This window comes from Parasteatoda tepidariorum, chromosome 8, assembly GCF_982258835.1.
Source record: "Parasteatoda tepidariorum strain Cologne lab strain chromosome 8, Ptep-v5.0, whole genome shotgun sequence".
NCBI classification, from domain to species: Eukaryota; Metazoa; Arthropoda; class Arachnida; order Araneae; family Theridiidae; genus Parasteatoda; species Parasteatoda tepidariorum.
In genome coordinates, this window is record NC_141762.1 from 55,294,083 (window position 1) to 55,308,044 (window position 13,962).

The window sequence follows — 13,962 nt, forward strand, 5'->3', positions numbered from 1 at the left end:
GTTGCAAATTTTTGCAAAATCGTAGATTGTATCATCACAAGTAAGAAAATTTTTCCAATTAGGGCACATGCATGATCGGAAATATAAACCGATTTAATTTAATTTATAAGAAATATATTTTATAACCGATGTTAAACAGCCGACTCAATTCTGAGCCAACGACTATCATTGTTAAGCTCAATAGCCTACTAATTTTGGAACTGACCCACATTTGCGTTACATGGAGAGGAAAACCACGTATACCTTGCCCGGATGGCTCGATGAGAAAGGAATTCTATAAACTAGCCGCAGTTGGGACTCGAACTTGGGTTACTTCATTGGGAGATGAGTTCTCTATTCCCTGAGCCACCGCTGTTCGATTTATTCGATTGGTCTTTTCGCAGCAATTTAGCTTCCCCGATTCGTAATTCTTCCACAGTTATATTAGTTCAAAGTATTTGATTTTTTTCCGGCCCAATCTTATGTATACAGATTTATTTTTCGCACACTACATTTTTCTTTTCTGAATTATTCATTATCTCTAATATTATTGAAAACAAAATTTACCTTACAGTTAACACCTCTAAACTAATTTGCTAAATTATTTTTTTCCTTCTGCTCAAATTAAAGGGAAGAAAAGATTTTCCCGTGCTTCGTTAGAGGTAAAGATTTTTTTTCCAGATCTGCAGTTCTTTTAATTTTCCTCTTTAACTCTCTCTCTCTACATATATATACGTATATATATACAGAGAGAGAGATCTTGAGTTATAATAATTGAGTTAATTGTGCATTAAAATTGATAAAATAATACATTTGCATAAAAATCCTTTAGTTATCAATATTGATAATTTTTCATGTACAAAACCAATTCGGCTAAACTCCGAAGCTAAAGATTTTTTAACTTACCAATAATCTGCTCCAATATTCAATTAAATAATTAATATTATTTAATAAATGTTATTAATTTTGATAAAAATCATCGAATTAAAATGTTGCATTAAAAATTCGACATTTTATTAATTATAAACTTTGAATTACCCAATACAATATATCATTACCTTGAATATATAACTTCCTAGTGACTGTTTTTTGGGAATAGTGAGGAAAAATTAACCACTTAAAATAGTTGATTTTTCTTCAGATATAACCAAAATAAAAAAAAATGTGACAATTAAATTAATTATGAAAGTTGTGGCAAATAATATATGGCGGATATTGTTTCATTATCATTAAACAACTAGAGCTCAAAAATGGAGTTACATATTCATTGCAGAACAATTAAACTTTTAATAAGGATTTTATTTGCATTCACTTTTCATCATAAAAAAAATGTTCAACTATCATCTATCTTTCTCAACAACATTCTCCAGTAAATGAAGGAGTGCTGAAATCTGTGGATTCAATTCATCTTGCAAAGAGTAACTAGTCTTCTGCTTCAGAATTAGTGATTTTAATTTTGTGACGGTATTTAGGGATAGAGGCGAAGACCAAATTACAATTTCTTTCACGTGATTCCAGTCAGCATCAGTCAGTGATTGCTTTAAGATTAGATCTTTTTTAATTCCTTTCTTAGATAGTATAAGTTTGTTTTTGTATCGCTTTACTTCATTGATGTCATCAAAAGATGCATTCAAAAGTAAGGTGGCACTTTCAAGAAAACCTTTACTCAGTGCATACTCTATACAACTACGACAAATAAGTCGAAATTCTGCAACGTTTACAAGAGAAGACAAGTTATAGTTTATAAATTTTTGTAACAAATCGCCTTTTCTCTTTGATACAATGAACGGCATGTCTATGAATCGCTTGAAAAAATAATTACCCCATTTTCGCGAAAAGTCTGCTTTAAATTGTTGAATTTCTTCTCCCGTCTTGAAATACCAATTCAGAAACTGGTCCACACGCTCATAATTGGACAAAAATATTAATGTCAAATAAATAACATATGGAGATGATAATGTTTCCTTAAATTTTTCAATTTCCACAGATTGATAAACCCATCTCAAGAAGGATTCAGCTGCTTGGATGTTACCATCGCATATCCACTCAATACAAATATGCCAATCGCTAAATCTCATAAGCCACGATATTATGAGTCTATCTTGCTCTCTTTGCTCTATAAGATTGATTTTATAGGGATAACATTCTGGTGGCAAGGTAGATTTTGATAATAGCATGTGAAGCGAACTCAGATTGCTTGAGTAAATAGCACGGCGAAATTCAGGCCGACCAAACATGGAGCAGATAAATAGTCTAATCTCTTCTTTGGAAGCATCATTTAATATACTAACAGCCATGTTCAGATTTTTTAATTTCAGGAAACGCAACAACACGACGACGCAAAGAATTTCATTTTTCAGAAATGATCGTCTTAGTCTTAATGGACTGGCACTCCATATTTCTTTAAAAATCATCATTTCATTTCCGCTTTCACTCATCTTAGAACTAATGTTCTGCATTATATACGAATAAATGTCTTCTTGAAGATTATCCAATAGTTCAAAAATAGTGGACAAGAATATTCTTTGATATGGCCAACTTTCGAACAAAAACACTAATACGCGAGAATGATCCCGAAAAAATTCGGTCATTTGAGTTATACGATTGACATGAGATAATAAAAAGCATAAAACATCTAAAGCTTCTGAAGAAAACCGATAAATCAAAGGATTTTGAACTCCCACACATCGAGCAGCTTGCAAAAGCCATTTACTCAAATGATCGTTTTTCTCCTGCTCTGACAATTTCTTCCAAAAATACTTTAGGGAAACTGCGTTATTAACATTAATCGAACAAGCAATCATATTTGCATCAATACTAAGCTTATCATCGTATATGTTTTCATGATCTGCGAGTCTAGTTAGAAAACTTCCTAAATTATTCTCGATGACACATGTCCAATATATTGTGATATCATGATGGTATTTACCTGTTACCGTAGCGATTCTACATCGGTTCCTAAATTCTTCTGGTACCTTCTCCCAAAAAATTGAAGCATATTCTCCTAAACAGTGAAAGCAGGCTAACGCATACAAACGGCAAATATCTAGGCTTCCACTATCGAATATTTCTGTAAAGGATCTCACCATGTCAACTGTCCCCTCAACTGTCCAATAAATTGTACCTCGCTTCATGTAATACTCATAGAGATTTCTTGGACATCCTGTCCAAGTACGGTAAATACGAAACGCTTTCAACATCTGCAACTCAATGGGTTGAATGGCGTATGAGATTTCGGTCTTCAACGATGAGGGCAAAGAGCTATCGAACAATTTGCCTAATATTCTTTCCTCTAACTCATTAATCCCTCCACATCCCTTATCGCGGAAGATATACGTCAGTTCATTCCTTATATCAGGCGCCGTCCATAGCCCAATTGCAATCGATACTATTGCAATACGCTGCAGAGAAGGAGGTTCTGAAAAATTGTTTATGAAGTCAGCTCTTTCAGTCGATTCTGTTTTTAAAGTCTTGAGTGTCCAGCTTCTCTTTTCTTTGCGAACTCCTTCTGTAAAATAAAATTTAGTTTTGAATTAAAGATTCGAATAAAAAGAGTTCAAAGAACACTATGCATACGTAATTTATCACGAACCTAAGTCATACATTTAATCTGTGCATGTTACTGGTTAAGCAGAAATCAAGTATTTTTTACAATACCTAGGCTATGTCTAATGCAATTTAGATTTTTGAATACCAATTATTAACTATCTCTTTGTGGTATCATGCAGTGGTAGTTCAATTAACTGCAGGTGGCTAGCATAAAATATTATCGTCGAATATTGATATACGTAAAATATATAGTATCACTGACTCTATATTTTGTTTGAATGTCTATATTTTGTATGATGAAGGATTTTAGTTTTTATCTGTGGACATTTTATATATAAAGTGATGTGCATTAAAACTCTTATTAATCGTATTTAGTTATACTAAATGTTATTAATACAGTTTTATAATTTTAAGAGAGTTGAAATCAATGAACTATGCACATTTGTGTTCACAAGTACATAATTTTTTTAAGAAATTCAGAGAAAATACGTTTTAGTGTCTGAATTCGTCACTGTTAATATAGCCTGCACTAATTGATTAGCATATTTAAGTTCGTTTTTCCTCTTTTTGCGATCTACATAGTACACCCTGAATAACTTTCTTTCTAATGGTCGGATTTTCACGTACTAAGTGTCAATCTTAATGGTTTCTAGGGGTAACCTCGAATATGAATAATTTTTTTTTGGATTCTTGACCTACAAAATATAGGGTGTAGCTGCAATCCGGTGACCCTAATAGTTTGGTCCGAAGAATGGATGGAATTTTGGTCTCCTTTATGTTAACTTCCCTTTTTGTGTTTTTAGTCAGATCCTAATAATTAAATAAGCAATTTCAAAAAAAAAAAAAAAAAAAAACTTGCACTCCCTTATGAAACCTATCTAACGAAAGATAATTTCACTCAAACAATAATTTTTAATAATTATTTAATTTAATTGTGGATGAAAAAATTTGAATTATGAGGCATACGTTTTTTTTATGCCATATAACCCCACGTATTTTTCTTTAGCAGAATTAAAGTTTAAAATGTTTTATTTAGTTGAAGCCGAGATAAATTAAAATTAATTACTTTTTAAGAAATGATTTGGGGAAAATGCAGAAATATTTAAATGGGAAGATTAAAATTTAAATGTGGTTAACTTACGCATACGAAGCTTAAAATTTCATTCATATTTTTTCCGCGAAGAGTCGAATCTTTTTTTTTTAATTATTAAATAAGATGTTTCTTTTTGAGTCATCTGAAAATTTACTCGTAATTTAGCAACGAGATTCGAATAAAACATTATATTATGAAAAATTAAAACATTATGTGAGTTTTATAAAATCATGTTTCTGATAAAATGTCTGAATGATGATCTGCTTTTTTTTTTTAAATTTTTTTTTACTAAGTTCATTGAATAGTTGATACAATTTCAATATACATACGTATGAATTGAAATGGAATAATATATTTAATAATTATCAAGAAATTACAACTTAAATGAAAATAAAAGAACTATAAAATGTATCGTTATATCGGATAAAATAGTAATATCATCGAAGATTATGTTTAATCTTGTTTTGATATTCTATGTCACCACCAAGAGAAGAGAATTGACGAATTGTGCCAAGATTTTTAAACATCTTAAAATTTCTCAACATGTCATGTATCGTCTTCATCTTAAAATAAATTTTCTAATTACATGGCAGCGCGTGTTTCACACCACCATTTGACCAAATAGTTAATTATATTTTTTTCGATTTTTAAAATGTAATTTTATTCGCTACTACGTAGATTATTTTTTCAATAATATGCTATTTTTTTATCATTTTAAATTAGGTTTTATTTTAAGTTAAATGCTCGTTTTTAAATTATCATCAACCTCTTAATAGAAGAAAGCTCAGAATTGCTGATAATCAAACTTGTTAGGAAATTAAAAAACATCCTGCTGCTTTTAAATTTTTCAATGCAAAACAGAAGATTATTATTTTTTGCATACTATTTTTTCAAAAATTGAAGATAAATTATTGATTGTTTTTTATTGTTTCATATCTATTTGTCAAATGAAAAACAGCTGTCGTAGTTGTTTCATCCTTAAGTCTGGTTCTTATCTGCCCTTCAAGCCTCTTATGATTCCTGTGCTTAGCCGGTAAACTAGCTTGGCACGATTCATCACCGAGGGTTTATTGTCAATGAAATATATGGAACAAAATATAGAGGAAGAGCATCCTCATATTTGAGATGCAATCTTTCCAACTAATTTTTTGTCATAAACTATCCAACTTAACTGCGGAAGGTATTTAGAAAAAAGAGATGCTTGAAACAGCAAAAAGAACAAACGGAATTATATTTTCAACAATGAAAAAGCTTATGCACATTTTCTTAAAATTTTATTTTTAAAAGCAATATTTATTTTTGAAAAATAACATAAATGTTAGTTTTTTTTATATTTTTAAAACAAGCGTTTTTATAGGAATTTCTTTTTTTAAAAAACATATGCATTCTTTTAACAGGGAATTCTTACTTTAAATTACCTATTTTTTATAGAAAAATATTGTTATTTTTATATATATATATATATATATATATATATATATATATATATATATATATATATATATATATATATATATATATATATATATATATATATATATATATATATATATATATATATATATATATATATATATATATATATATATATATATATATATATATATATATATATTATATATACATATATATATATATATATATATATATATATATATTATATATACATATATATATATATATATATATATATATATTATACACATATATATATATATATATATATATATATATATATATTATATATACATATATATATATATATTATACACATATATATATATATATATATTTATATGTGATAAATTTTAAAAATTACGTTTAAGCATTCAAGTTTTTAATAAAATCTAGCATTAAGTTTTATATACTGGAGTACAATCTAAAAAACTGCACACCTCTTGATCTAAAGGTTATAGACAGTGGTGTTAGTATTAAACCCGCAACCTCCGAGATGCGGGAGGGGGGAGAATGATCCAGAAATGATGCACTATGATTGGGTTTCTCAATTTGAGGCCCATGACAGCACCAGAATATAATAAGAATATATACATATATATTTTGGACAGTAAGAAAAAGTATTGGAATTTTTGAATTGCGCAATTTTTAACGTGTCAAATCTAATTCAATGCAGTATTTCGATCGCTTTTTTTCAATGGTTATCGCAACAAATTTCCGACGAACGAAATTTTAAAAATCCCATTTTTTTTATTTCGAGAAAATTATGATACGTGAATTTCAAATTTTAGTAATCACTTTTAAAGCTCTTTATCTGTGCCCAGTTTATAGTTAATCTAAGTGACTTTTCGATCGTGCTTCAAGAGTTTATTATCGGATTTCCACGCGATTTTAAAAAATACTGATATTTTTAATGCATACCTACATTATAACTACATTTGACATCTTAAAAAAAAGTATTTATCAAACAAAATTTCCTTTTTCTGAATTTAGAAAATTGAAGTACTTATGAAAATTGTTAGTCTTAAATTATGCTGAATTGCCCCTTCCTCGTTTGAGATGAATAATAATAAAAAAACAAACAATTAATACTGAACAACACTACGAAATCATGTACAAATCTGAAACGTGAATCGGGTGGTTGTCTCAATATGGGCAAGCTAAATGTAGCAGAATTTTTTTGCTTACACTTTAATCTAAACATAATTTATTTTATTTTATAAATGTCGTTGAACAGCCGTCGCACTTTTGGGTTTGCGCCTACCAATTTTCAACTCCGTAACTTAGCAATTTTGAGCCCAACACAAGACAAAAGATCTCCTGGATCAAACTAGCTGTCTTGGAAAACTTTTTGATGAAACTCACCCTCATTTACGTTATATGGCGTGGAAAACCTCTAAAACCTCTCATGGTTTGTTTGATGGCAAGAGAACTCTAATCTATGATCCTCTACAACTGAGGATATTTTACGTCAGCACTGTGGTGGGTGCGAGCTAGGTGTGGAATTCGTATAGATTAACTACCTTTAGCATCACTTGAAGTGAATATATATATATATCCCTTTCAATAGTCATTCTTATTTCCACAGTATCGATATAAAAACTGCGTATAGTTTTAATACTATCAATTAATCTTTGGCGATTATTTAAACTGCACTGAAATAGCGAATGAAATATAATTAAATATTAAAGTACGTGCAAAAAACTCTTTTCTTGATCAAACAGAACTGTAAGCAAGTGAAGTATCACATTCATGTTGGATACAAACTTTAAATGTCGATGTCTACCTTACATTTTAAATTAGGTTGAATCGTTTTATTACCATTTTTATTATCTTTTTACAAGGGACTATTACATTACATTATTGTATTAACACTTATTGTCTTCGGGAGTCGTAAAAAAATTTAAAAATTTAATCTAAAATATTAATTTATACTTTTTAACTACAATGAATATATTAAACAATATAATTTCTTCTAATCTTGTAGAAATATGAGAAAATTACAAAAGAATATAATTTTATAGACACTTTTTTAGCGATTAATATGCTGATGAAATAAAATTAGCAATTTATTAACAAAATTAGCAAAGACTATTCCAAAATGATGCTTTTAATAAATATTTAGCATCTTTGTTACACATAGAACTGCAAATTTGTGATTGAAAATTAATTTTTGAGTAATAAAAGAGAACTTGGTTAAAATCTAATGTATCATTATCAGTCCCCGCACCACATAAATTAAATAAATATCATAATTGAGAGTCTTGAGAAGAAAGCCTTCAGAAACTATATTCACCATTTAAATGTGAATATATTTTAAAAAAAAGGTTCATTGTAGACCTCGCCCAAACTTCAGCTGTCAAGATAAGGATAATTGCTTTCAGGTGCGCTAAAAAGCCCCCCTAGAACGGACTTGGCTTAATACTCCCTGGGCATGATATAGCTATTTTCTCTTGGCGATTTTCTTATAACAAGGTTACTATTCTATTATAATTTCTAAGAATGAAGGAAGCGAAAGAGCTGTATAAAAAACAGAAACTATTATCATTAAACCTTCAGAAATATTAGGCTTCACCGTTTAAATGTGAATATATATTTAAAAAAAAGGTTCTTCAAAATTTCAGTATTGAAAAATAAATAAAATAAATGAAGAGAGATGTATATAAAAAACAGAAACTATTATTATTAAACCTTCAGAAATATTAGGCTTCACCGTTTAAATGTGAATATATATTTAAAAAAAGGTTCCTCAAAATTTCAGTATTGAAAAATAAATAAAATAAATGAAGAGAGGTGTATAAAAAATTTACATTACATATGAGTTATTTTCATTATCATGTGTCTTTTATTGATTGCTTTAAAAAAAATTTCTTTCATCTTTAAGGTTTAAGGAACTTGAAATGGTTTCTCTACATAACATATATCTCAGTCAGGCATATGCCTTGAATATATGTTCAAGTACAAAAATACCTTAAAATATTTTTTCAGAAAAAAACAGTATCTTAGAAAAATTAAAAGATAATAAATTCCAGGTCCATCTGTCTGAAAAATACCACACAACCATCAAGGTATGATTTTCTAGAAGCAAAAAATTCCTCTTCGACCATATTTCATATTTGTGTAAAATACTCTAAATACAATGTCATAAGAGAACTTAGTAAAAATATAAGTTTTCGCATAGTCAATTACTGCGACTCGAGGATTTTCATTTCTCTTAACTTATTTAAGCTCTTTTAAACTAGTTATTTGAATTTTATGAATGTATGGATTCATCAATAAAGAATATTCCGGAAAGAAATGCAAACAACCATTTATAATGTCATATGTTTGGTTCATGAAGTACAAGCTTTTTACAAGCCTAGCAGATTGAACAATTTACACTTTTTAATTACCATCTAATATAACTATTAAAAAAAATTTATTTTCACGAATCGCATCATTTTTTATTTTAAACTTTGTTTCACCTTTAAACTTTGTGTTGTTTCAATATGATCGCAAAAGTGGAGTTCTCATACCTTATATACAAAGTACAAGCATGAAAGCTAAATTAATATTTCATTTTTTTTAGTTCTTATACTTTTTTCTTTTTATAATAAATAAATTGCTTAAAATAAAGTACTATTAATATATTTAAATAAAGTACTATTAGGCTCCATAACTTTTAAAAGCCCCATACTATTCATGCATTAAATCACAAAACTTTAGTAATTGTAAGTAAAATATAAAAATAATAAAGGGTGCAAAAAATAAACTCTATTGAAATATGCTGCGAAGTATATCCTAAAATTTAGATAAATTTTGGATTGATAAATAAAAATACATTTTCGAAAAATTTCAAGTAGAACGGAGACGTTAATTTGTTCGAAATAATTGACCTTGTAACTACTTAACTTTGATTCCGAGAGTGACTGTCTCATTCAACTTTTGAAATTTTAATTGTAGACATCGTTGTTTGACATTCTTAAAAAAAAATTGATTTTTACTATAAGCAGTAAAAAAAAATTATTGCATTGATCCTTTAGATATTTTTAACTAATCTTATAATATTTTTTGCAATCTAAAAGCTATAACCGTTTTCTTACGTATAACTTTTTTTAATACCGCGTTCAGTATTTTATTTTAATATACTGTGTTACTAATGTTCACGTCACGAAGTCATTCCTGTCTGGCAAGTCTGGAGAATGGGTGTTTATTTTTAGGCTCTCGAAAACTATAAACTTTTATTGCCATTCTCTGTTTGAAGCAAATATTTCATGAAATCTAAAATAGGGGCCCATCCTCAAGATTCGCCAGACGTGAAGAAGGAAAACAAAAATAACCTGAGAAAAACAGGGAAGTATCTTAAATGAAAATAGAAAATAAAAGTGAAAAGCAAAATTAGAAAAATCGCGGTAACCGAGAGGGAAACAGAGAATGAGTGCGTTGCTAGTCCAACTTTAGCTACATCGCACAAAACAGACGCGCTTCAAAAATTTGATTTAAAACTTGGAAATTAAGCTTGTTAACTAGAATGTGATAAGTATTTATGACATCTTGGAAATGGTCGAGCTTGCAACTGGACATTGAGGAATAAACCACAACAGCAATTGCTTTGCTGAACAAAGTGGAGCATCGTTTATACGACGCCGAAGGGACCACCGAAAAACGTCGTATAAACGATAACGTCGTATAATCGATTTTTACTTCTAAAACTGAAACTAACTCTGTTTTCAGTTAATTTTAATGTTTAACGTGTTGATTTACATAAATTTCTAAATTAGACAAAGCAAAACAAACAAATAACCAAAGGAGAAAAATTGCAGTGAGCAGTTTGAATGTATGTTACCTTTAATTATATTTGCTTGCTATTAGTCTCTACAATGCTTTGAATAGCGAGTTGAACTTACTGATTTCTATGATGCAATTTTAGATTTCTAATCACGGCCAAATCTAATGGCTGAAGCGCACTTGTGCAACTTGCAGGAAAAAAGAGAGCTTTTACATTTTCCAAAATAATTAGTATCGATGGGTGCGCTGGACATTGGTCGATGAATAGCAAAGTTTTTCGTTTTTGCCTCTTCATAATATTGTCTAGTTTTTTCAGTCATCTAGTAAAAATGACGGTCGTCATCCAAGCATTGTTGTTGGCACCTTTTCTGTATCATTCATGTTGGCAAATGCCGCCCTTTTTTAAAATACACAAGAAAAAATAAAAAATTAAATAAACGTGAACAAAATCTAAAAACCGACGTATAACCGATTCTGTGCGTCGTATAAACGATATATTTTTACATTAAAATGAATAGGAATGATTTGAGACCACACTAAAACGTCGTATAAGTGATCGTCGTATAAACGATGCTCCACGTATAAGATTTCGAAACTTGAAGAAAAGGTACGAAAAAAAAAAAAAAGGCTTTCATAAAGGTATGAAAAAAAATTACAAGGAGTACAATAGAATAAAAACAATTGAATTTTCGTTCGAAAATCATTATCTGTTAAACTTGTAAAAAATACCATGCTGGTTACTCTGAAACAAAAGGGAATGTGACTGCAAAATCAAAATTTGACGTGCTGAATTTATTTATTTATTTTTGAAATTCTAATTCATTTGAAAGTTTTTGTAATTGTATTTTTCTCTCTCTAATTTTTCACTCTTTTTGCAATACGTTAGATTTTGTTTCATTCTGCAAAAACAGGCACTTGGAAACTTGAATCTGCAAATTGTGAAGAAAAATGCACGAGAGAATAAAAAAAAAAAAAAATTAACATTCTTTAAATAGTTCAAGAATTTTCAACTGTTAAAATTGTAGTAGAAAATACCACGTGGGACTCTCTGCAAATTTGCAGAAATGCATTTGCTGAAAAGTCCATTTTCCTTTATGAATTTAAGACGATTTTTTTTCTGAATTTCTATTTGTTCGAAAGTTTTTTTTAATTTTAAGTGTTTTTTTTTTAGCTTTTTTTTCATTTTTCCTTGCTTTAAGAAATGACTATTGTTTTAGAAAAAAAAGTTTCCCCTCGAGATCTTAATTTTATATTTTCTTGATGTAAACTTTAATAAGAAAATAAATATAATAAAAGCGTGTTTGGTCAGATTTTGCCAAGCATAAATTTTAGCATTTGTATTGAATTTTTTAGGCTATATGAAAGCTCAAGAGAAGAAGAAAACAGCTTCCTATTTGAATTGTTACATGAATTAAAGTAATCGTTATACATATTATTATGTACACATACTATATATTTTTAGTAAGTAAAATTACTTCTTATCGTGCAACTCATTCTGTATTCAAATTTTAAATATAAAATTTATTTATATACAGAAATTTAAATTTAAAATTCAAATTTCTGTATATACATTTTTTCTCAAGTACAGTTGATAATTTTTTAAATCTAGTTATAATCTATATCTAGTTATAGTCTATAGTTTATAAACAAAATTAAGGAAAAAAAAAACCTCTGATGAAAGATTAGATCGAATTTTAAGGCAAGAAAAAAAAAACAATGATGAAAGATAAACAACTACGGGAACTGAAGATTGGAAATAATTAATAAAGAAAATACATTTAGTTTAAATTTTACCAATGAGTATTTAATCAGCATCACAGCATCCAATCATACATACTTTCTCATGAGCATAATTTAGGTGTTAAAAATAAAATAAATGCTGCAAATGACCATTCCTTTTCAGCATATTTATGTTTATCATAACAGACAGGAAACATGGTGGTTGAAATATATCTTTATAATAGTCAGAAGTCTTGTTTTTCAAATTCTAATAATACTTCTATTTTATACTATACAAAATCTAACTACAATTTGGTACAATATTCATTGGTTTGGTGTAATTTTTAAGCTTCTTCTATATATATATATATATATATATATATATATATATATATATATATATATATATATATATATATATATATATATATATATATATATATATATATATATATATATATATATATATATATATATATATATATATATATATATATATATATATATATATATATATACAGGGGTCTGTCTAGGTTTTACTGAGAGGTACATATTTTGTGAAAATATAGACGTTATTTGTGAAAAATTGAAAATTTTATTAAAAAACCAACACAAAAAAATGGTGAAAATATAGATATATCGTTTCTTAAGGGATACCAAAATAAAATTTTAGGAAAAAGTATTTTGTGAAACTACCGCCAAACGGTAGTAAATTCGGCCTGGACGTGTAATAAATTTTATTACCGAAAATAAATCTTCGCATTAAAAATTATTTATAAGTATTTTCAACTATATATAGAATGGGTATAAGTACTTACCATCATCATTTCCAATAGCATAACTTTCCATCCTTACAGTTATATACACCTACTCACGTTCATCTGAAGACACTAAAGTATATTTCTTTTCTTGAAGAACCTTGCACTCATAAGACTAACCCCCTTACATTTCAGGGCAGTTCATTCTTAAGTGCATATGTTGCCCATTCATAAATGTCGAATAAGAATTGTTCATTTCCTTGAATAGCCACACCCTTACTAACTCTCAAATGAATGGGCAGTGCTCTGTCCCTCCTAGGATTTTCCAACCTGAAAGTGGGTGGGAGGGTCATAACAATAGATATGATCCATCAATGTGTCAAAGGGGAAAATGTATTGTTATGAATAGATCTTTGAAGTGGGGACTCTTGGATTTTAACAAATGTCCACCGCCAAACATTTGGCGAATGTAACATCTCCTCAGCAACCCCTAAAGATTATACCACCACGTGTTGTCAATATCGTAATTTTAGCAATCAAGATGGAGATATTTTTTCATTATTCAAAATTTGGAGAAAAAAAATCCTGAAACATGAAAAGTACCTCTATTATTTTCATGGGGAAGTGAAGAACAAGACAGCT

At 28.5% G+C, this 13,962-nt stretch overlaps 1 protein-coding gene across 1 annotated transcript; it reads right to left on the bottom strand.

Annotated features, from left to right (window-relative positions):
• Positions 1–1,257: 1,257 nt before the first annotated feature.
• LOC107439115 (uncharacterized) lies at positions 1,258–13,549 on the bottom strand. Its single transcript, XM_016051604.5, has 2 exons — positions 13,381–13,549; positions 1,258–3,487 (listed from the first exon to the last, which is right to left on the bottom strand). Exons 1-2 carry the CDS (start codon positions 13,409–13,411, stop codon positions 1,320–1,322), a joined length of 2,199 nt encoding a protein of 732 aa, XP_015907090.4. The 5' UTR covers positions 13,412–13,549; the 3' UTR covers positions 1,258–1,319.
• Positions 13,550–13,962: the final 413 nt, after the last annotated feature.

Excerpts from the sequence above, each read along its gene's own strand:
- LOC107439115 (XM_016051604.5), bottom strand. The coding sequence starts at position 13,411 with ATGGAAAGTTATGCTATTGGAAATGATGATG. Across the intron at positions 3,488-13,380 it reads TGCTATTGGAAATGATGATG|AAGGAGTTCGCAAAGAAAAG; the intron begins GTAAGTACTTAT and ends TTTATTTTACAG.